Source organism: Sminthopsis crassicaudata, chromosome 2 (genome assembly GCF_048593235.1).
Source record: "Sminthopsis crassicaudata isolate SCR6 chromosome 2, ASM4859323v1, whole genome shotgun sequence".
In the NCBI taxonomy this organism is placed as follows: Eukaryota; Metazoa; Chordata; class Mammalia; order Dasyuromorphia; family Dasyuridae; genus Sminthopsis; species Sminthopsis crassicaudata.
Window position 1 is genome coordinate 258,203,246 of NC_133618.1, and position 24,995 is coordinate 258,228,240.

Genomic DNA, 24,995 nt, shown 5'->3' on the forward strand with positions numbered 1-24,995 from the left:
TACTGAATACTAATTGCCTGCCCTAGGGAATGCAGAGATATACAAGGGATGGTCTTTGCCTTCAAAAAGCCAAAGGGTTCCTATCCAGAATGGTGGAAATAAGGGCCTTAGGACAACCAGCAGCTCTAACTCCAATACTTGCATCCTCAGGCCTTCCCCCTGGAGCCCTCCCCCCAACCCCCATCTCTCTTCCCATTCTGAGACGTAAACAGGCTTCTCAGCTTCCAAGCAATTTTTTCCTTGTCCTGGATTACAGAAAGGGTTTGTCTGGGAAAGTCCTTTGTCCATTCAGTCACTAGAAAACTCAAGTTTATTTTGGGGTTACTCCTGAGAGCCCCGGGGGAAATCCAAGAAAGTTCCCTGAGCTTATACAGGTAACCCATATAATTTTAATATCCTGCATTCAAATGGTTCCCTTTACAATAATAACCCACATAATGAAGTTTGTGTGACTCACCTGAGTCCGAGGAAGAACCTCGGGGTCAGCAGGAATCCGCCCCAGAATCTCACAAAGGACAATGCCAAAGGAGAACACATCTACCTGTCAAAGTCAAAAACAGGGAGGAGCTGGGACTGTAAGGGAGACCAGGATCTGCCCTCGAGCTCAGTGAGAGGCCTTCAAGGGACAGGAGACAAATCCCCCTCCTAGAGGCTTACCCTCATCCAATGGAATTCTTCCCTCAGCCCGCTCCACACTTTGGAAACGGTTCAATTGATACCGACACTACGGTGCTAATCTAAAATTCTCCTCTTTCGCCTAGTGTGGGAGTCTGGAACTGGTGTAGGTGGGGACACACTCCGCTCCAGCCACATTTTTGGGAAAAGGAGAAAATGGGTGTGTCTGTCCAAAGCGGGATAGACCCGAGGCCAAGAGCTCATCCCAGAGGCTCCCACACCCTGTGGCTGGGCCAAGAGAACTTTGGCTGCTGCGTTGCGTAATAGCTGGTCTCAGAAATTCTATTTGTCCTTCTTAATATATAGTTAAGCATATGGTTTTGCTTCTTAGAGATGTGGTAACTGCAAAGGCCCTCCTTCCTCATTCTGAAGAATATAAATACATCAGTAGCAGTCACTATAGAATAAACACCAGCATGCACTCATTTATTCTTAGTTCTATTAACAACGATTACAGCTAACATTTATATAGCTCTTACTATTGTGCTAAGTGCTTTACAATTATCTCGTTCCTCACATCAACCCTGCAAAGTAGGTGCTATTATTAGTTCCATTTTACAGATGAGGAAACTGAGGTAAACGGAGCTTAAATGGCTTGCAGGGTCACACAATGTTTATGGCTGAATTTCAACATTGGTCTCCCTGACTCAAGTCCCTACCTTCTATCCCCTGGGCCACCTAGCTTCCCAAACATATCAATATATAAGACCCTAATACCTTGCTAAGATATTTATGTATTAAGAATTTATTTCTCTCTACCCCTTTGGAATCTGAGCTAGCATTTCAAGATTAATCCCAAGGTAGGGGGTCAGAAAGGGAGTTAAATAAAAATATAAGCATCTCTATAGGGCCTTTGATTCCTCCCTATAGAATGAATAAGTAAAGGCTATTTTCAGAATCCTGTCAGTTTTAACTATCCCTTCATTTTTGGCTTCTATTCCTAAAATCAGTCAAAGTCTCCTCTTTTCCCAATAATAACCTCATAGTTAAGTGACCATTTGGGCCCACAAGGCTTCATAACACTTAGCATCATAAATGAGATGCTTCCTTATTCCAGTCTCTCCTCCCCTCAACCAATTCCTGGGCTTAAAGATTCTAAACCTTGTTTCCCATCAGTCACCACCTGTAATCCCCCCAAGAAGCAACCCCCTGGAGAGGGACTTTCTATACAAAAACCAAAAAAACAAGACTGCTGGGAAGCCATATCTAGAGTTGCTAGGAGTGTCCCAGTTGGATGTGGAGGTCCACAGCAGCAACACCCCATCCCTGGCTCTAGCTGACTGTTCCACACATCCTTTAGTAAATCGCTTTTGGAGGCCTCAGTCCTGTGTGAGTGTATTTCCATTTCCCCACCCTTGTGCAGATGCAGGGCTTTACCATTTAATCAAAGGCACTGGCTGCCAAATGAAGGAACCGATCTTAGACTCGTGCTTGTTTATAATTTCCTCAGGCTTAGAAAGCTCTGGTTCTGAGTGCAGTGAGTGGTCCTAATGCATATCCCCTCCATAAGGGACACGTCCACTCCAGACCTGGCCTGTGGAGCACCGAAGTCGGGCCCTACCTTCCGGTCATACGGCTCCCCCCGGAGCATCTCAGGGGCCATCCAGAAGGCAGAGCCCACCAGGGACAGCTTCCGCTCAGGGTCTGAGGCTGGCATCTCCACCACTTCCCGGGCCAGGCCAAAATCGGTAACCAGGGCCTCCCGGCCCCGAGGCGAGACACGGATCAGGCAGTTCTGGAAGGAGAACCTGAGGTTGGAAGGCCTGCTAGGTCTCCCGTGGATCTCGTCCCAGGCCGCCCACATCCTTCTTGCCTTATCTGGACCAGAGATTCTGGGTAACGGCACCCCTTCTTCAGTCCCCTCAAGAGTCCTCCCCTCATGGGGCACAGCTGTAAAGAAACCCGGCTCCATCATTTCCTCCTCTCCTTTCCCCCTGTCTTTGGATTCTGGAACCACTCAGGTATTATGTGACCTTAGAAGGAGACTTCAGGTTCCCTCTGTATCCCAGTGTTCCCTTCCTAATGATGGGAGAATAATGTCACCGAGACACGACGGGCCCAGCCTAATGTTAAGGGATCAGACTTGGGACTCAGCCTTTTCTTTCTGGAGTAAGGGGAAAAGAAGAAGCAAAGCTATGGCTGGAGTGGGAGTCGGGCAGGAGGGTCAAGGCTTCCAACACCCGGAAAAGGGGAGGGAGGTGAGAATCTGGGTGCTGGGGCTGAGGGGGTGAGGAGAGGAGAACTGCGGGGGCAGCTGCAGATTCTGGGCTCGGAGCCAGCCCACGGGTTCTCCTTGCTCTCCACTTGCCCCTACCTTGGAGTTGAGGTCTCGGTGATAAATATTCTTGGAGTGGAGGTACACCATGCCCCTGGTAATGTCACAGGCCAGAGCCACCTTCTCCTTCCAGCTCAGAGGCACTTCGGGTCTGGCCAGCAGCTCTTCCAAGCAGCCGCCATTTACATACTACAGAGGAGAAAAAGGGTGATAAGACCCCTGGGAACACTGGGCCACAGCTGGCTAACTTCCCTACGATCCCTTGCCACAAAAGAGCCCGGGGGATAGGGTCCCCATCTCACCCCAAGTAGCAGACACAGAGGAGTTTAAATGAGCCACTGCCATGCTATGGGGCTTCAGACTAGTTGCTTTCCTTTCTGGGCCTCAGTTTCCCCTACCTGTACAATTAGGATGTTTGGCTCAATGGTCTTAATTTCTAAGCTTCCTTAAGTTCTGACATTCTGAAACATCCGGGTTTCCTTTATATATTAGCTCCTATCTGCTGTGTGGCTGCGGCCAAATCGACTGGCCATCTCTGAGCTGTCTTCTCCCCCTGGAAGGGGACAGTAGGGGTCATCGGATAGGGGGTCGGGGGCTTTCCTCCCATGGGGCTGTCTCACTGTCAGACCCGGGCCGGAGCAGCCCTACGGAAGGCAGGGGGTGGAAGACAAGGACCGCCCCATTCTCACACAGCTCTAGTCTGGGCTCTCCTTGGCGCTCACCTCCAGGATCGGATACAGCTTCTCATCCCTCACACAGATGCCCAGGTACCTGTGGGTGAGACGGCCACTGTTTGGAGTCCTCTCCCCCCCTCCCCCTGAGCCCACCCTCTGTCCCACAAGCGTCTGAGAGGACAGCCACGCTGGGCGGGTGGATGGGTGGGAGTGTGGCTCAGGTAAGGAGATGCCGCCGCGTAATGTAACCCTGCGTGTAATGTTCTGCTGCGTTACTGCTGAAAGTGCACCTGACCGTGACAGGTAACTGCAGGGAGGCTCCTCTGACCCGGGCTGTGTGTAACCTGAGGCTCCCGGGGACGGGCTGCCGACTCTAACACGGGCGACTAGCAGCAGGTGTCTGAGACAAGGTGCAGAAACCTTAGAGCTGCTGGTTCTGTTCCCAATAGCGGGGGGGGGGGGGGGGGGGGGGGGGGAGGACACTTCTACGATGAAGAGAAATGCAGATGGGCAAAACAGAGGTTCTGGGGATTGGGGGCTTCGTGTCCATGGAAGAGACAGATGGGCAGACATACTAGCCCCATAGCTGTCTGCCCAGAGAGAGCCGGACCATGTGGGCTCAGCACGAGCTCAGACCCCAGTGGGCATGGTGGCACCCCGGGATGACTCAGAGACAAATGGGACTTGGCTCCCCTAGCTTCTTTCTGTGTAACTCAGACAAGGAAGAACACTGGCTAGGGAAGGAGACGTCAGATAAAGCCGTGTGTGTGTGTGTGTGTGTGTGTGTGTGTGTGTGTGTGTGTGTGTGTGTGTGTGTGTGGTCCGGAGCTCTATCACCACCCTAAAGCCCTCTGGCCCCCAGCCCTGACTCCCCCGCCCCCAGGCCCCGTGCCCACCTCACAATGTTGGGATGGGACAGTTTCTGCAGCAAGCTGATCTCCCTCAGGATGACCAGTTGGTCCACATCGTTCTTGTAGATCTTCACCACCATCACCTTGCAGGTCGTACTTTGGGTCACCTGAGTGAAACATTGGTCGGGTCCCTGGACAATATGGCAGTGGCTCTCCCACACAGCCCCCCTTCTTCTTAGTCACACCCTCCACAAACGTTTATTAAACACCTATCTTGTCCAAGACCCTGTCTCTAGAACTGGGGGAAACGGAAAACTTTTAGGGGAGACACTGTCCCTACCTGCATGAAGCTTACAGTCTTAGAAAGGGATGAGAGCCAGGGGTGTGATGGAGTCAGTTCATATTGATTCTTGAGAAATTTTTTTTTACTGTAAATATTTACATCTCAGAAATTCTGAAATGCTATTTCCAGGACTTGATTTATTATTTTGTTGGCTACCTAGACTTATGAAAGTGATAGACAAAATGCTAATGTAGCTTTGAATGGAACGTCCCACCTTTTCAGAAAATATTGACAAGTATGCCCCTGGAGAAAACCCCCCACCAGATAAGTAAAATGCAGGACATCAAGCGTACTGAGAAGGCGTAAACAAAGTGAGTTAAGTCCCATGGCCCAGGAGCTGCAATGGCCCACATAAGCAGTCATAGAAGGTCTTCGTGGAGAGAGGGAGCTGAGAAGGCTCAAGTAGCCACACTCCCTTTCAAATAAGTGGACCAGTCTGAGGACCAGCCTCAGCATCTACCTAGTCACCAGGTACAGTTAGCACCTTGAAAACTAGTGAGGACAGATCTTCAACTGTGCTACCTGCCAGGCTTAAAGTAGGTCCGGTTCTCATAGAACTCTCTTCTCTCGACCTTGACCTCAGGATCCCTGATGCTTGACCCTCCTTTCACTCCTCTCCTAACAGAACTCTGAGCCCCAAAGAGCCGAGCCAGAGCCACCCCTACCACACCAAGTGCCCCCTACCTGGGCATTCATGAATGGAGAGGAAGTTTGATACAATAAACTGGGAGTCGGGAAAGACCCAGCTGGGTTCCAATACCTCCTATACTCTCTAGCTATGTTATCACAGGCAAGTCACTTAATAATCAATCAACAAATATGTATTAAATTCTTACTATGTGCAAGGTGCTGGAAGTACAAAGGCAAGTAAATGAGACAGCATCAACCTTAAAGGCTCTAGCGTTCTTGGGGGTTTGGAGTGGAGAAGCTGAGAGCACAAAGAGGATACACTATGCATCCAGTATGGTACTTTGATGGTGCTGTTATCCCAAACTTCGGGCCATCTTTCAAAGAGTACAATCCATTGACTTAACTCATCCTGTCTGACTCTTGCCGGTATCTTCCATGAGGAAATCACTTTAACGTTCTATTGGAGCTCTTGAAAGTACATATCTAGAATGTGGAAATATGTATAGAACTGCACATGTTTAACTTATATCAGATTGCTTGCTGTTATGGGAGGGGGAGAAAAATTTAGAACACAATGTTTTACAAAGGCGAATGTTGAAAACTATCTTTACCATATTTTGAAAAATAAAATACTATAAAAAATGAAAGTAGTATATGAAAGTATAGAAATATGTTAAAAAAAATTGACATTTAACTTATACCAGACTGTTTACTGTCTTGCTTGGTCAGAGAGGGAGAGAGAAAAATTTAAAACACAAAGTCTTACAATAATGCATGTTGGTATATTAGTTACTTGCCATCTAGGAGAGGAGGTTGGGGGCAAGTGGGGGAAATTGGAACACAAGGTTTTGCAAAGGTCAATGATGAAAAATTTTACCTGCATATGTTTTGAAAACAAAAAGCTTCCATAAAAAATTTTAAAATGATGAAAAACTTAAAAATAAATGTTGAAAACTATCTTTACATGTATTTGGAAAAATAAAATATTACTGAGAAAAAAGAAAGTACATGTTTAACCAATGGGACACAAAGATGGGCTACTGACTTACCCTTTGCTCTAGTACCAGGTAGTGAGCCCATTTTCCTCTCCAGTCATGCTTCCTACTGTTGATATCTTTTGTGCCATTTCTCTTCAACAGTTCTTTTTTAAAAAAATAATAATAGCTTTTTATTTTTCAAAATACATGCAAAGATTCAACATTCACTCTTGCAAAACCTTGTGTTTCAAATTTTTCTCTTTCCCCTCTCCTAGGTAGCAAGTAATCCAATATAGCTTAAACATATACAATTCTTCTAAACATATTTCCACATTTATCATGCTACACAAGAAGAATTAGATCAAAAGGGAAAAAAATGAGAAAGAAAAAAGCAAAGAACAATTAAAAAAATGAAAATACTAAGTCTTGAACAATTCTTCATTGATAACCTGGCACAGTGTTGTTTAGTCACTCGATCTTGCCTGAGTCCTCATGATCTTATGGACCATACTGTCCCTGGGATTTTCTTAGCAAAGGTACTGGAGTGGTTTGCCATTTCCTTCTCCAGTGGATTAAGTGGATTCTCCAGAAGTGCAATAGTTTTCCCAGATCTCATAGTTAATAAGTGTCTGAGGTTACATGAATGCAGGTCTTCCTGACTGCAAGCCCAGCTTTTTATCCACTGAGCCTGCCTAAAGTGCCAGATAAATGCAAGCTATTATTGCTCAGATCTTCAAGAACCTCTTTGTTGCCCTTTAGGTGATTCACAATTTTTCATGCTTCAGAGATTTAAAAAAAAAGTGCTACCATATATATCACCACTGGAAGGAGATATCTATATAGAAACAGATGTAGTTATTGGAGATACAGATATATTTCTATCTTTTTAATCAAACTTGTGACTTCATCAGTCCAGGAAGCTGCCTGGTGAGGAGGAACTTCTCCTCAAGCGATTAGCACCTGCACAACATTATAGCCTTATAGAGCTGCTGAAGATATTGAGAAATTAAGCAACTTGGTCTAGATCACACAGAACGTGTCAGGATCTGAATTTCCTGATTCCAAGAGCAGCTCTCTATCACAGGCACCCAGGTGATGTCACAGTGCATAGAGTATGAAAACCTGAATTCAAATTTAACTTCACTTATTAGTAATGTGATCAAGGGCAAGTCATTTAACTTCTGTCTGCCTCAGTTTCCTCAATAGTAAAAGGGGAAAATAAGATGGCCTGCCAATCAGACTTGTTGTAAGGATCAAAATGAGATAAAATTTGTAAAGCAATATATAAATGGTTATTCTTTTTTTCTTCCCTTCCTGGCCTCTCATACCTGGAGGAATATTGTTTCAGCCATTATGGGCACTGCCCAGTTTTCCAATAGCAGTCTAGCCTGCTTTCCTCCAGCTCTCTTCTTCCTATTCAATTCTGGAACTGGATGATTCTGCATTTTCAGTGTCTAAGTCAAGACAGATACAGAAAGCCCAGCTCAATGGACTTGTCCATTGTACTCCATTTCACGGTCCAAATCATAGGTAATCGTCATCCACCTGGTTTGCTAATCAGGCTCAATTCTTTTGCATGATTACAGATCTCATTTGAGAGATGTTATCAATATTTCAGGGCTCAATGACCTCAGCATGATATCTTTCTGCAAACAGAAGCATCTGGAGGCCTTGCCATTTGTGGGGATCCCTCTTCCATGAGCTCTCTGTGCTTGACATCATCCATGTCAATGGCAAATAACTTTGCTGAGCAGATATTTACATTTTATGCCTCATTTCACATTAATACCCAGAGGCTCGTCCAACAGAGCTGGAGAGGCAATCTTATGTGCTGCTGGATTCAGATTCAGAGAACTGGAGTCTTCCACTTATCAGACAAGCTACCTTAGTTTCCTTATCTAGAAATAGAAGTTGGACTAAATGACCTTTCAGGTTTCCTCCAGCTCTAAATTAGGTATTAGTTTTGTTTGACTATATGTATTTTAAATTTTGTTTTGTTTGGGTTTTTTGCTTCCTTAATTGGGGGGCAAAGAATACAGAAGAAAATATGGGCCAGAAAAATAAAATAAAGTAAAATTGGAATTAAAAAAAAATTCAAAAAAGAATCCCTTGATACTGATACCTTCATTGTGTCATCTCTAGCATGAACTCTATGCATACTTAGTTTAGACCAAGTCTAACTTTATTCTAGTCTGTATATACTTTGTCCTTTTGTTATTGAGTTGCTGTACCTGTGTCTGACTCTTTATTATTCTACTTGGGGTTTTCTTGGTAGAAATACTGGAGTGGGTTGCCATTTTACAGATGAGGAGACTAAGGGACTTGCCCAGGGCCACACAATCAGTAAGTATCTGAAGCCAGATTTAAACTCAGGAAGAAGAGTCTTTTCTCCCTTCTTCCCCATATCCCTCCTCTGGTAGGCAGCAAGTATCCAACAGAGGTTAAACAGGTGCAATTCTTCTGGACATATTTTCACATTTATTATCTGAACAAGAAAAATCAGATCAAAAGGGGGAAAAATGAGAAAAAAAAAACAAGCAAGCAAACAACAAGTCCCACACACTTCCACTTCTATGTGCTCCTACTTATTCCTAGGTTCTTATCTTTGTTTTCTTTAGTGCCATTTTTAATACCGTAATGCAGCACATTGTGTACTGTGATGCTTGAGGCAACATGTGGCATTTCTACTATTGTCAAAAAAAGAGGAAAAAGTTCATTATGAAAATCATCACAGAGCTTTTCCATTATCTACCTTATAAAAGATGCCTTTTTTCAGTTGGGATTTTGCCATGCTTCCTTGGCAATATTTTCCTTCTACTCTTCTCAATGACTTGTGAATATCACAAGATTCCACAAATGAGTTATATATCCTATGCCTTTGCTTACCTTTATTTCTTTACTTGCCAAGATTGTAAGTTTGCTGGCTGAAGTGGTTTCTAGGACCTTTTGATCTCCTTATTAGGGCAATTGATTTGCAGTAGTTAAACTCCTTTTTTAAAAATGGTGGTGTATGTATAATAGATATCATATTGTTTGCTTTCTCAAGGGATGAGTAGAAGGGAGAAAATTTAGAACTCAAAATTTTTAAAACTGTAATTGGGAAATATTTAATTAAATAAATAAAAATGTGTAAAAAAGGAAGTGGTTATAAACTGTATTTGTGTCCCTTCTGTCTATTTCCCTTTTTTTTTTTTTTTTTTTTTTTTTTTGCATCAACAGGTTGTTTCAATAAGTGTCTAGCAAGAATTACTTCAATTATGTGCTATGTCTCCTCATTTTATTAATTTATCTAATTTGGTATTGATTTTGATTTCTACTTAAATAGACTGGTCTTCTGATTCTACATAGATAGTTGCTTTAGAAATGATTCCCATATCAGTAATCACTCATTTCCTACATGTTTAAACATAATCCCCTCCATTTTTATCATGTAATTAAGCATTTCCCTTATTCAGAATCTCCCTCTTCTTTTCTCGAAGTATTGATGATATATAGACATGAGATTTCAGTATAGTCTATGACCTTTTGTCTTTATTTCTTATTTGTGACCCATATTTTCCAATATATGTTTGTCATTCTTTTGTCCAACTTTGAAATAAAGAGTCTGAATGTTAAAGTATGTGTATCATTTAATTTTGGAGGATCTTAAGTTCTTCACAAAACTTCTCTACAGCCTCAGATGCTGGTGCATAAGTTGCATTTTTTTTTTTTTTTTTTGCAAATGCTTAGCCTAAGTACTACAATACACAAAGAACAACTTTCCCATGAAATTCTATCTCCTCTTTCTTTTGGATATAAAGGATGAAACAAACTCCATCAACTCTTTTATTTGCTTCTCCAAAGAGAATCTGTGAACCATCTTCCCAACTAATCACAAATTCCTTTTATCTTTTCAGTACAGTTACAGTGAGAATGTCAACACTAATTTGATTCATAACCTTTAGGAACCCATCCATTGTATAATGATCTCACACACTGGATACCCACAGTTAGGTTAATGATTATAAATGGTCTTAAAAACTTTGCCATTCTTGTTATTCTCAAGTTCTTTTCTTTTTAAAAGTTTTTATTTTATTTTTGTTACTAAAACTGCTTCTTTTTTATCGAATAAAGCCTTCCTCTAGATTTGTTTGTGCATCTTTACACTGTGTTCAAAAGTGTTAACACGACACTGTAAACTTTAATAAAGTAGATAATAAAAGTGAATATTATGTTTCATATCTATTGCCTGTTTCATATATAATCAATATATCTCTATAGGAAATTAAGAAGTTTCCCATGTCCCAAAGTAAACATTTGCTTAATGATCTTCCATAGCCTACTGTAGTAAAAGCAGCAAAGTTCTGATAGATAAATGGTTCAAAATATCACAAGCCTCCTAGCACACTGACATAATATTCTGTCGTTTTTCATCAGCAAACCAAGTTACTGCAGAACTATAATTTATTTTGTGTAATAATTCAGTGTTATATAAAGGTATTACACAATCATTGCAGAATGTATTGATTCCTAAATGAAAGATTATTTCATCAGAACAAAACCTCACCATCAATGAATGAAAGAGCTTTATAATAGACTCAAGAAGTCACTTCCTAGGTTCTATGTGCAATAAATAGTTCTTTGAAAGATTAGCTTTTACTACTAGTGTATACAATTTTAAGGTAGTCTATATCACACATTAATTGTTAAAGTGAAGACAGCCTAACTTGACTTGTTACTATATTTTATGGATTAGTGTCATTTTTTTTAATTTTTGAGGAGAAATTCTTTCCATTCATTCAAAACCTTAAAATCAGTTTCTATTTAGCTCAAAGGAGGTTTTGTTTTGTGGTGTTTTTTTAAATGGGTCTAAATTGCTATTGGATTATGACCAACATGGTCATCAAAGGAGAGAAAGTAACTATAGAAGTTACCAAAAACGTCTATTAATTCTCCATTCTATCTTTATGGCCATTTTTTTGTTTTAATTATACAATTAACATTTTTGAGATTAAACAATAATCAATGCCAACTAGCCAAAAAGACTGTCAGCCAGCAAAAATGTAATTAAATTTTTTATTTAGGTTTTTACATATTTATTTAATCTAGAATAAGACAGCCCCTCCTGGCCTAAATATATTTGTTTAGCATATTTAACAAGAAGATCCATTAAACATGGAAGCTTGTCAGCTTTTGGCACAGAATGTCCATCTACACAGAACTTTCTTCGAAAGCTACAATTGAAATGAGCAGGCTGATTTCAGAAAAGCCTGGAAAGATCTACATAAACTGATGCTGAGTGAAGTGATCAGAACCAGGAGAACATTATCTATAATAACAAAATTGTATGATCATCAATTGTGATGGACTTAGCTCTTTTTAACAATGCAGTGATTTAAGGCAATTTCAATAGACTTGGGATGAAAAATGCCTTTAACACCTAGAGAAAGAACTATGGAGACTGAATGTGGATCAAAACATAGTATTTTTACATTTTTGTTTGTTTGATTTTTTCTTGTGTTTTTTCCCTTTTTGTTTGATTTTTCTTGTACAATATGACAAACATAGAAATATGTTTAAAAGGATTACACATATTTAACCTATATCAGATTGCTATTTTGAGGAAGGAAAAAAATTTAGAACACTAAGTTTTGCAAAAATGAATTGTGAAAACTATCTTTACATGTATTTGAAAAAATAAAATACTATTGAAAAAGTAAAATAAAAAAAAAAAAAAAAAAAAAAAAAAAAGCTACAATTAAGTGTTCTCCCATTTTCTCAGAAAAACAAACCTACTTGAGGTTTTCTGGCCCAATTGCTTGACAATGGATTTGAGATTTCTTTTTGATTACATCCTTGGAGCTTGTATAAATCATTTTGTTTTTGAGAAGTGCTGATTCTGAGGCCCTTTGAAAAAAACTTCCATTTTGTCTTAAGTTTAGGGGATCCTTTCTAATTTCAGGAAGGTATTGCTTTCTCAACACTGTCACAAATTGTACCATACATTCTGTAAATGGGTAACAAGCCAATTACAACAAAGTAAATGCACAAATCTTGGTTCTGGTGCTGAAATCTCTTTAGAAGAATCATGATGATTTAAAAGTTTGTTGTTTAAAGATTTTTTTCCACAAGTATTAATCAAAACTGAAGCTGAAACACTAAAGAATGTGAATTTTCATGCTTTAGGTGTACCTCCCTTTTAGATTTTGTTTTTCATTCTTTTCTCTGCTCTTTTTGCCATAACTGTGTCATTTACATGTCCTATAAGCTAACTTTTCATTTGCTCACCTAAAATAAAATTGCAATATATACATGTTGCAAAAGAAAAGAAAATTTTTTCTTTTCTTCAATTCTTTGTTTCAAAAACTTGCATCACATAAAGCGTAGGAACAATCCTTTTCAGGAAGTGTTCCCACAAAATGCTTGAAAGGATCTGTAATGCTTACACCGACATCTCTCCCACTAAGATCTCTTTGCCTTATTCTACAATGATGCTTTTTTTTTTGTCAGCTCTGAAACAAACTGCCTTCTTTCTTTTCTTGATTTCTTCTGGCCTGGAACATTTCCGAACCTTTATATCACAGAAAATTTAGAATATTTCAATAGCTACTTGCATTCTGAGGCCATCTTTACAAAGACTAAGAGCCAGAACAAAGTCAGGTCCCTGGGCTGGTTTGGGGTAGGGAGGAGGGAGAGCAAAATGTAGGGACATTGTTACTGTCAAAGCATATGGAGAAGTGTCTTTTCAGAGAAGGATGGGAGAAGACACTGTGGCTGCAGCTGTCCGGGAAAGCCGGCTGGCAAATGAGTGATCTTCTCTCTCTTCCACAACTCTGTTATTATCACTGCAGCAGCAGAAAGGAGCTTCACAGGAATGAGAACCACTTGGTATCTTTCTTTATTTGATGGGTTGCTATGGTCAAAGAATTCATCATTCTACAGTCAGCCCCTTTTTATGTGGCTATGTTAGCTCTGGAAAAGTAGGGCATATATACACAGATAAATATACAGGGACAGGAACAGGATGGAAGGGAAATCCGACAATGTGCCACAAAAAATTCTAAGGAAAATTCTAAGGAAGGAAAATGTACATGCTCAAATGATTGTGGGAGGCTTCTTAGAGATAACGCTTGAGTTGACTCTTGAAGGAAGAAAAGTATTCTGAAATGAATTGAAATAAAAATATAACATGAGTTGTATAGAGCATGGGCAAATGTGTCTTGCCTGTTTCTTGCTGATCAATCATAAAACATTTATTAAATACCTACCATGTATCATGTAATCATATGTATGAGAACATTTGAGAATGGAAAGAAGAAACTCTCTAGCACCTCCTGACCATCTGGTGACTCAATGCTAAAAGGAAATTTTGGTATGCTCTGGGTGGTCTCCTGGTTCTCCCCCTAGAGTCTCATGATCCTTTCCCTTCAAGGCAACGGGGAAACTGATGTGGTCCTTCAGGACTACAATTCCCAGAATTGTAGCTAGGTCCCAGAGCCTTTCCCTCTGTGCAGGGAGAATAGATCTGAACATACATAGATACATAGAAGCTTTAATGAATGCTCTAAGAGATGAAACATCAAATTCAGGCAATAATTTAGCAGTCCTTTTTGGCTAGGATATAATGTTGATGATAATATATACCTTGCTTTCAAGTAGCTTACCATTTTCCTGAAGGAGAATACACTGACATATGAATGGCACTGGATTTCTTTCCATGAAAACACTTGCCTTACAGAGGCATTAGAAGCATGAAGGCAAGCGGATGGGAGCCACAACTACTCCGAATTCAACTTCTGCATAAATCACCAGGTAACAATTCAGACTGCAAGGTGCTCAAGGTCTCAGACTCCCTCCAATCTCTCTCTCTCTGATAAACAAAGCAGGACCCAAGCTCAATCTGGGTTCCTACACTTTTTATCCCAAATCTCACAGTAATCAACCAACTCATTAGTAATCATTTATTAAGTACTTTCTATATATTCAGGAACAGACTAGCCTGGGTTCCCTATGGCTCCTAGAAATCAATCCAGGTTGATTTAGTCTAGTAAAAGTGACTTTTTTTTTTTACTAGATTAAAGGTCTCAGATTTGTGCAGCTATATCCCTAGAAGCTGGCACATTAACTGCCACATATAATGCTTGTTGACTATAACTTATTTCATAATTTTATCAAAATGTATCTCAGACCCCAATCTATTAGGATGCTTATTTTCTTCCTAACTTTAGGTATCCCAAAGGACTATTTGCTCACATTAGAAATAGAGTATTTTACTGAATGAAATTTAAAAAAAAAAAGATATAGCTTTAAACTAAAAGATATAGTTTAAACTTAAACTACCTGACAATTCCAGTCTCCTCTGGTTGTTTTTTGTCAGAGGCTTCATTTGTGCTAAGGAAGCAGCCACACTTAGAGTCTATTTTCAAAGACAAGTGTAATAATATCAAAATGTAATAGCAGAGTCACAAAGAGAGGAATGAGCATCTCTTAGGAGAAGAGCTTTTCGCTCCTGGCTCATGAGGAGGTGATGGACACTTGGAGGATTTCTTTGACATCAACTTCTTTTGTCCCTCTTCCCCAGACCTAGGGTCCTTCCATCCTTTGCAGTATCTGGAGACCTCTGTCCATGCAGCATCCCAACCAAGATCTCTGCAAGTCCTCTTTGGACTTATTTGCCATAAAAGAGTAGACTCCCTTTGCTTTAAATGCCTTTAGCACAGCATGATGGGATCTTTATGACAGCTCCATTCACACTAAGCTCCTGAAATCACACAAACCACCTTCTCTCATCCCCGTGATGCCATTATAATGAATATATGAAAGGGATAGAAAGCTTGGAACAAACTCAAGCTGTTTCCAGCATTCAGCCAACTGAGCTCTAAGAGTAAGAGCTGGATCATCCTCCGCATCCCACTCCCAAGGTGGAGCCACAGGTTCTGGACTGCCCTTGGTTCTCTTTTCTTTGTATACTCTCCCTCTTAATGATCTCCCATCCCAAGAGTTCAATTGTTATTTCTATGCAAATGATTCCTAAATCAACCAATCAGCTCTCCTTTCTTTCCTGAGTTTCAGGTCCACATCACCAACTGCCAGTTGACCATCTAAGCCTATGGGAGATATCTCAAACTCAACATTTACATGGAATTTGTTATCTCCTTTGTTAAACCTGCTGCCCTCCTAATTCTCCATTTCTGGGGAAGACATCACTATCCTTCCAACAATTTATGATCGCAGTTTCAGAAGGGTCCTTGATTCTTTACTCTCACTCTCCACAGGCAATCAGTTAACAAATTTTGCCAATTTTCTCTCCACAAAATCTCTCACTTATAAATACCCTTCTCCCTACTCACGTAACCACCATTTATATTTCCTAACCTCTTCATCTCCTGCCAAGATTACTACAATAACCTCCCATTCTCTCTCCTCTGCCTCAGCTTGCATCCTCCACAACACAGCCAACAGAATCTTCGGAACAGGTCATTTCCTAGCTCAAGAATTTTCAGTGATTTCCTGTTGCCAGAAGTAGAAAATGAAAACTCCTCCTTTGGCAATTAGAGCCTTTCATATATTATAAAGACCCAGCATGGCCCCAGAGAAGGGACATGAGAATGTACCTCCCCCCATTCTTTGCAGAGGTTGGGAACTATGACTGTGCATCACTGAGTATAATGTCACACTTGGTTGATGTGTTGGTTAATTCTACAGAATTGGAACTTTTTTTTTTTTTTGTCTGTTAAAAAGTTATAACAAAGAGGAGGGGGAGGAGAAAGAGGCATATATTTGGAAATGAAAATGCTGTAAAAAAAAAAAAGATATCAAGAGAAATTCTTAATTAAAAACATTTTTTAAAATCATAAAAAAATAAAGCTCTTCAGTGTCTGGTTCCAGCCTATTTTTTCCAGATTTTATTATTCCCCTTCACATATTCTCTGTACCAGTGTACGTATTGCTCTTTTCCAAATCCAACATCCTATCTCTGTTCCAATTGTTTAGAATGCACTTTACTCCCTTTTCTCCCTCCTCTACCTCTGTCCTTCCTCTCTTACAATACAATCCCTCGCTTTCTTCAAGGATCAGCTCAGGTGTCTCCTTCTGTGAGAAACCTTTCCTGATCCCCATGCTGTTAATACTTTTATCCTCTAGTAAGATATTTGTGAAGTGCTTAGCATATAGTACGCGGCACATAGCAGACACTAAATAAATGCTTATCCCTCTCCCTTTTCCCCTTATCAAGGTATCTGGTATTGAATTACCAAATAAAATATCTATATAAATGTTATGACTCCCACACACCAGGAAGTCCTAAGCTCCTTGAGGGCCAGAACTCCCAGAATAGTTCCTTCCTCCTGGTGGATGCTTTAAAAATGCTAATTAAACAGAACTGTCAAGGAATGAAAAATCTGAGATAGTAAAGATCAGGCTCCTCTAAAGTACTCTAGGAAGGCTTCAGGAAAGTACACCTCAGTGGATTCTGAAGAAAGAGAGGAATTTCCACAGAATGACATGGTGCTGGGTTGAGGAGAAGAAGAGAATTCCAGTCATTTTTAACTGAAGCAAGGATTTCTTAACCTTTTTTGGGCCATGGACCACCCCATCAGCAATCTGATGAGACCAATGGATCCCTTATCAAAATCGTTTTAAATAATTGAAAGAGGTGCTAAATTTCAGTTAGAGGTTAGTAAAAACAAAGACGTAATTTTTATTTCTATCCAAGTTTATGTACCTTCTACAATCTATTCATGGACTTTTTAAGGGAATTCATGGAGCCCAAGTTAAGAATCCTGAGTCAGAAAGCCATTTGCAGAAAAGGGATAATTAGATAAATTAGCTGGGAAAAGACCTCTTGTGAAGGTTGGTACCATCAAAGGCTGAGAGCTCCCAAGACCCCTAGCAACAAAAACCCTTTCTGGTCTTAAGGACAGGATGGGGGAGGACATACAAAGTGGGCACTGAGCTCCCCAAAGTCTATTTTAAATGTTTCTGACATTCTAGAGACAAGTCCTTTCCTGAAACATAAATGCTTAATACATGCTGGTTGACTGATGTCACTTTGTGTATGTGTTTTGGTCGGTGTGAATCTCTCCCTTTCTTGGTCTTTTCCCTTTGATTTTTCCCTTCCGTACCCCAACTCCTTTCCCACTCAGGGTCAGCGTACAGGTCTGAACTGTTTCACATCTGAGCCACCTGGTACCCAGCTGAGATTGGTACTGGGACCTGTCTGTGCTCACACATCACTGTGCATCTCACATCTGCAAAGCTGCAGAGGAGTTGGGGGGGAGGGGACTTTGTGTTCAGGGGCATTGTGGTTTTGTCGCCTGTGAATATGGGGGTGGCAGGATGAGGGGGGAGTGCAGTGATGTTAGGATGTGCTGAATATGAGTCACTAAAGATAAGTGAATTTAAAAAGAAAGATCAGGGTGGAAGGTATTAGTCAGGGAGATGAGAAATACCCCCCCACACACATACATACAGGAAGGGTCCAATCTTCTGGGAAGGGACCTTTTGTTTATATATTGAAAGCAGATCTCTAATATCTGTCCCTTTGGTGGAGCTCCTACCTTCATAAAAGAAGAGAGAGACATTGAGTTCTAGGTGAGGTTTTGGAGAGCACTGGACAGTTCTGAAAATAACTGACAAATGATGATGTGCTTGTCTCAAGGTGCTGAGTTACTGCTCTCTCTCTTAGCACTAGATACAGGGATTTTGTTAAGTTGGGGTCCAAGAATTACTTTTTAAAAATATTTTGATAACCATATTTCAATGATTGGTTTCTTTAATAACCCTATATATTTTATTTTATTCATTTAAAAACAGTATTCTGGAGCAATTAAATGCACAGTGGTTAGAACACCGGCTCTGGAATCAGGAGGATCTCCGTTCAAATCCAGATTCAACCGGAAAGGAAGCCTAAAACTGTATGATAAATGTATGGAAATACGTTTAAAAGAGTCGTACATGTTTAACCTATATTGGAGTACTTGCCATCCAGAGGAACAAGGAAGGAGGAAAAATATGGTTTTGCAAGGGTGAATGTGGAAAACTATCTTTGCATGCATTTTGAAAAATAAAAAGCCATTATAAAAATTAATTTTATTTTCTTTTTAAAAAAACATACTTTTTAGTTGTGTCACCCTGGACAAGTCACTTAATCCAAATTGCCTCACAAAAAATAAAAACATTATTCTGAGAATAGATCCATAGGCTTTATTAGTCTGGACTTGATATGAAAAAGGCTAAAAACAAAAACAAAAACAAAAACCAGCAATGGAAACTCAGGCTGTTTCGCTGGGTTTTTGGCCCATATCTTGCAAGCCAATCTGGGCCCAGGTTTTTCCCTTCTCCTCTCTGTCCCTTTTCTGATCCAATCCAATATCTCCATGACAAAAACTCCCTGGTTGCTGATGCTATAAGGAATGTGCCCAGCTGAACTGCATTGGCCCTCTGGTTCTCCCCCTCTGGCAGAGCCTGATCCCATGTAGGCCCAGACATCCAAGAAAGGGGAGCCCAGAAAGCACCAAGGTTATCCTGTGTAGTTACCACAGTTACCATAACAGCAATAAGAACCTTGATACCTTCAGCCTTCCCTCCAGGAGAAACAAAGAAATGGGGAGGAGAACAGATAGAACTCTCCTTCCTCAGCAGTCCCCCTGTCTCAAGGCACCTGAAGGGGCTCCTGGGGAGCTTCTTCCAGCAAACTCTCAGGGGGGCCAGAAGCCTCCCCTTCCCCCTTCTCTGGCCTGGGCTGAGGCGGAGATATTTGGCCGGATTGCCTTGCTGAGCCAGCCCGGTGCCAGAAGGACTGCCAGTACCTGTCTCCTGGCACTGGTTTCCACCTCCCAAACTATTGCCCCACCAGGAACCTGCTTCCTCCAGGTCAGTCAGCCCTCCCGTGTCGGACCCCTTTTCTGGGGGCCAGCTGGGGGTCTGCACCCCAGCTTTCACCTCTGAGCTTCCTTTTCATGCCCAGTGGCCCTGGGCCCTCCTCAATCTTCCCCAAATAGAGGACCACAGGGTGATTAGGGTTACAAAGGTTAAATAACTTGCCCAGGATCATACAGCTAAGAAGTGACTGAAGTGGAATTTGAACCCAGGACTTCCTAAGTCCGATATTCTATCTGTTACATACCTAGGGGTAGGCAGATAGCACAGTGAATAGAGCACTGGACTTGGGGTCAGAGAGATTTGAATTTAAATTATATTTTAGATACCTACACAGCTATGTGACCCTAAGCAAATCACTTAACCTTGATCTGCCACAGTTTCCTCATCTGTAAAATGGGAACAAATATAATACCTATACACTCATGTACGTACATACATACACATGGTTGTTGTGAGGATAAAATGAGGTTATTTTTAAAGTGCTTTGAAAACCTTAAGGCTCTAAGTAAATGCTACATTCTTCTAATATTATTATTATTATTCTACATTGCTGTTAATGGTGATCAGCTCCCTCAGTGGTGACATCCCCTCGGCTCTGTCTCAGCCTGAGAGGCCACACCTTGGTTCGGGTCAGGATAAGCCAGGTTCTGACCCCTTGGCAGCCCGGCCCCTGGCTCTCGGGGGCTGCACCTTCCATGCAGAACCTGGATAAGGAAGGGAATGTGTGGGAGAGGCCGCTGGGAAGCAGGCTGTCAGCCCAAGAGGAGCTGGATGGCTCCAAACACCTTCCTCCCTCTGGGACAATTCCCACTGGACAGAACCGCATCAGAGAGGGGGAGACTGAAGCCCACCACTGCCTGGCACTCCCCTCGGCCCAGAATTAGTGCCCTCATCTGCTTCTGGAGACTGAATCACAAAAACTAAAGAAATCTCACAGAAAAATCTCCCTCCACAGAGGAATGCAGAGTGACCGAGACCCCCTAAAACATCTCAGAGAACTCAAAAACCCCTCTCCCCTCCCCTGAACTCTAGGTACATTATGAGTCAGGCCCTCCCCTCACATTCCAAGATGGGGAGGGGGCTCTCCTGTATTTAGAGAACAGGAGATTCAGACTGATTGAATGATTCATCCTTTTTCAGACTTGGCTTCTGATGGAAATACAAAGGGGGGAGGGGGAGGTTGCTCCCTGATAAGAGCTAAGAGCTACAACTGTTACCATGGTGACGTGAAGTTGAGACTGAAGGATGAGGATGTTTGTGTGGAGCTGGGAGCAGCAGAAAAGCTGAATTGTTTGGGAAAGTTGGAGGGGCTCTGGGGCCCCGGATTATCTTCTTGGATGGGGCATTCTGGTGTCTTTCTCACTGGGGATCCTGGATCTACCCCTTGGAGGTAGGGAGTAGGGGGTAGAGAAGGCTGCTTCAGACCAGGGAGTTTCAGGTCTCACCTGAGCTCTCAAGGTACGTTCTAGTATATATGTGGGAAGGAAAGGTCCCCATCCAAGATGCACCTGCCTCTCCTGCCCTGCATTCCTAGTCAGAGTGCAAATCTCAGCTTACTACCCACTCTGGTTGGGCAACAATAGTAAACAACATCAAGGCTTGGAAAGCTCTTTGTAAATGTTCCTTCATTTAGCGCTCATAAAAGGTAGATGTTATAATTATTCCCATTCTACAGATGAGTAAACTGAGACTGAGAACAGTTAAGTGACTTCCCCAGAATCAGATGCAGGATTCTTCCTGATTCCAAGTCCAGGACTCTAGCCACTGGGCCACCTAGCTGCCTCCAAGTCAGCTTACCTTATTGGCTCTCAATTTCTTCAACTATAAAATTGAGGCTCTCTAAGGTTTCTCCCACTCCTAGATCTATGATCCTATCACCTCCCAGGGAGCATGGAATTCCCTCTGCTTCCAAATACCTTCTCTGACCAATGTCCACACTGCAAATTCCAGAAATGTCTGGGCTTCTTACCTTTTAATCCCTAACTATGAACCTTAAAGCTGTTCTCTAACAGATTCAGGGAGCCCAGATCTAAGGGGAAGTGATCGCCTGGTTCTCACCTTCATTCCCTCTGGCCCAGGGGGAGGAATCAAGGACATTGAAGAATAATGGTCTGATAAATGTGGAAATATGTATAGAAGAATTGCATATGTTTAACATATATTGGGTTACTTGCTGTAGGAGAGGGGTGGGGGGAAAACAAGGGAGAAAAATTTAGAACACAAGGTTTTGCAAGGGTGAATGTTGAAAACTGTCTTTGCACATATTTTGAAAATAAAAAGCTATTATTTTTTAAATAAAAAAACCAAGCTGGGAGCGGGGAGAAGAATAATGCTTATCAGGCTGATTTCAGAAAAGCTGGTAAGACTTATACAAGCTGAGAAGAGTGAGCAGAACCAGGAGAGCACTGTATACAATAACAAGATTATTTGATGATTAACTGATGCTTGGCTTTTCTTAGCAATGTTCAAGGCAATTCCAATAGACTTGGGATGGAAAATGTCATCCTCATCCAAAGAAACAACTATGGGAAACTCAATGTGGATTGAAGCATAGTATTTTCACCTTTGTTTGTTTTTCTTTCCTGTGTGTTTTTTTTTTCCATTTTGATCTGATTTTTCTTGTATCACATGACAAATATGGAAATATGTTTAAAAGAATTGAACATATTTAACCTATATCAGATTTCTTGCTGTCTTGAGGAGAGGGAAAGTAACGATGAAAGGGAGAAAAATTTGAAATGCAAAATTTTACAAGCATGAATGTTGAAAACTATCTTTACATGTATTTGGAAAAATAAAATACTATTGAGAAAAAAAGATCCTTGGCAGGGATCCCTACCATCAGCTGCTCAGCCAAAATATAGCCTACTATATTCCTAAAGACAGGGTACAATTCACACACGATTTAGCTGAGCCTGAGAGTGGGGAGGTGGAGCAGATATGCTCATGGCCAAACCTCACCCTAATAAACAAGTCTTTGGCCTGGGCTATTTCCCTAACTCCCGATCAAATAAAAGTCCAGGTCTCTCCAATCCTGTGCTGAGAAGAGTGTACAGGAAGCGGGGCCAATCAGAGCAATGGGGTAACCATTGTACTACCTAGTTGCCTCTAGGGCAAGGGGAGATAAAAACTATCGGACCCAAGCAGTCACCAAACCTGATACCCCTAGGGCACAGATACTCAATTTGATGGCAAACCTTTATTGAGTCTGACCCGCCAGTAAGGTTAAGTACCCAAACTGCAAAGACATTAAAGATCCTGTTCTCCAAGAGATCCACCCTAATGAGAGAGCTGTGACATAAAGGGGAGAAAGTGCTTTGAAAAATAGGAAGAGGGGGGCAGCTAGGTGGTTCAGTGGATAGAGCACCAGCCTTAAAGTCAGGAGGACCTGAGTTCAAATTTGACTTCAGACACTTAATTCTTAGCTGGGCAAGTCACTTAGCCCCAGTTGCCTCAGCAAAAACAAAAGAAAAGAAAAATGGGAAGAGGAAGAGGTCACTTTTGCCGGGTTGTTGGTTGAGGCAGGGGGTGAACCTGGGAAGGATTCACTCAGGAGGTTTATGTCAGGCTTTGGAGGGAAGGATTTTCATGAATGGGGATGTGGAGGAAGGAACTGTATTCTAGACCGCAAAGATGGAAAACGGCTGAATGAGAACGATACAACGTGGGAAATGTAAAGATGGTTTGAATCTGTTTTCCAGCTTACCCCCAATGTGACCTTGTCGCTAAGTCTCTCCGGTCCCAGTTTCCTTATCTCTCAAAATGAGAGGGCTGGACTACACGACCTCCAAAGGCCCTTCTACTCAAAATCTATGCTCCTGTGATCTTAGGAGAGTCTGGGCAGGTAGGTTGGAGCCATCCTGTGGACAGCCTTGAATGCTGGGATTCTAACTTAATCTTCAATGGGGATTTCTGGGTGAAAGAGGAACATGATCAATGCAGCATTAAGGTCATCATGTGGATACCAGTGCAAAGAACGGATTGGAAAAGGGATAGACTGGGAGGAGGCTATCACAGTAGTGTGGATGAGAAGAGACAGGTCCTACTCTGTAGCATTTGCAGGAAGACAAGAGGACGCGTGATTTGGTGATATATTTGGTTATGTATTTTTATGGCAGAAATGATAGGACTGGGCTAGGTGGGAAGGGACAAGTCCAAGGTTGTGAGCTTGGGAGACTGGAAAGGAATTGCCATTACAGGTAGAAAGGTTGGGGGAAGGGCAGTTTTGGGGGAAAAGGGGAGACTTCTGGGTGGGCAGGGCCAACGGCTTAGGTCCATCCCTGCTCCTGACTTCCCACTTCACTCAGGTCAGGGATAGCAAGGAGTTGGGACACACAGCTTAATATACCTCAAAGTAATACACAAAAGAACAGGAAAACAGCTTGTCTCACACCAAAGCTACGGATTCCATTTATACCTTAGGGCCATTTAAGGGCCCCTCGCTGTTTTCCCTCCCACTTCTACATCCAATACAGACCAGACAGACTTTTTCTTGGAGTCTTACCTTATAGACCTGAGAAAAGAAGCCACTCCCAATAAGCTCTGCATCAAAGTTCTCCCAGAATTCCAGCCTCCGGACAGCCGTCCGTAGTCTCTGCCAGCGATCCACCTGGAGATAGGTGTCTGAAGACTCCCCGTCATAGGCCCCTGGGCTGGACGGTCCAGGAGGCATTGTGCCCGTCTCACACATGACTGCTGGAGGATGATAAAGCACACAACCCGGGACCTAAGGACAGATCAGTGTGTGTGTGTGTGTGTGTGTGTGTGTGTGTGTGTGTGTGTGTGTGTGTGCGCGCGCGCGCGCTGGGGCAGATAGTTGGGAAGGAGGGATCTAACAGGGATCAGCCAGATTCTGACCCCTGGCCCAGCCTGGGAGCAGAGACTCTGGTCAGCACTAATTTGTGGCCTTGGGCAAATCAGGGTCACAGAGCAATAGCTGAAAGGGACCTCAGAGACCACCCCCCTCGGTTTACAGATGAGGAAATCGAGAGAGGTTAAGTGGTCCAAGAAGGAAAATCAGATATGGGAAACGAACCCAGGTTTTCTGGCTCTGGAGCTAGTAATCTTTCCTTTGTACCATGGATCGCGACTCTCTCAGCCTCAGTTACCCCATCTGTGAAACGGGACAATTCTTTTCCTCCCTGATTCAGAGGAAAGGGATTATAAATCTTCAAAGGTTGTAGAAATGTGAGGTTGTTGGTATTGTTACTACTTCGTAATTGCTATAAGTTGTCACTTTTGCTCTCTACACCTGTAATTCATCAAACAAGAGCAATAATATTCATACTATTTCTCAGCTTGTAAGTTTAAACCCAAATAGAAGTTATTATAATCACTGATTCTTTGTCTAGTAGCTAAATTCCTAGACAGATTTCTGGGTTCGATATCTGGATTATTTTTAGCAGCTTGCCCCTTTCACCCACTGAGCCACCTGTTGGCACACGAATGGCCCCTCGGCCCCAAGAACGTGCCATTGCCCCGGCCCGGCTCCAACACAGGCCTGTAGCTGTGCAGGCCGAGGGCAGGACCTGCCGGGGGTGGGTGGCCCTGGCCCAGCCCTTCCCTTTCAGGGGGTAGCCCAGGTGGGGCAGGGCCCCCACCTGTTGTTTCTGGAAGCCTCAGCTCCCGAGGGAACAAAGTAATTGCTTCAGCATGTGCTTCTGACAGCTCCAGGAGCAGGATAAGCCGGCCTCCTGTCTAGCTGGAGCA

The 24,995-nt window shown here is 42.3% G+C and overlaps 1 protein-coding gene across 3 annotated transcripts in view; it reads right to left on the reverse strand.

Moving 5' to 3' along the window:
• LOC141555818 (dual specificity testis-specific protein kinase 1-like) overlaps positions 1-24,995 on the reverse strand; it is a 40,408-nt gene that overhangs the window by 3,340 nt on the left and 12,073 nt on the right. The window contains exons 2-7 of one of the 3 annotated variants that reach the window (XM_074289080.1): positions 23,791-23,978; positions 4,521-4,642; positions 3,673-3,721; positions 2,990-3,139; positions 2,237-2,410; positions 458-541 (exon numbers count right to left, since the gene is read on the reverse strand). In XM_074289080.1, coding sequence (XP_074145181.1) covers positions 458-541; positions 2,237-2,410; positions 2,990-3,139; positions 3,673-3,721; positions 4,521-4,642; positions 23,791-23,976 — 765 coding nt within the window. In that variant the 5' untranslated portion in view covers positions 23,977-23,978. Of the gene's footprint in view, positions 1-457; positions 542-2,236; positions 2,411-2,989; positions 3,140-3,672; positions 3,722-4,520; positions 4,643-23,790; positions 24,013-24,995 lie in introns of all 3 variants that reach the window. The other 2 variants (XM_074289079.1, XM_074289078.1) reach the window with 2 other exon arrangements.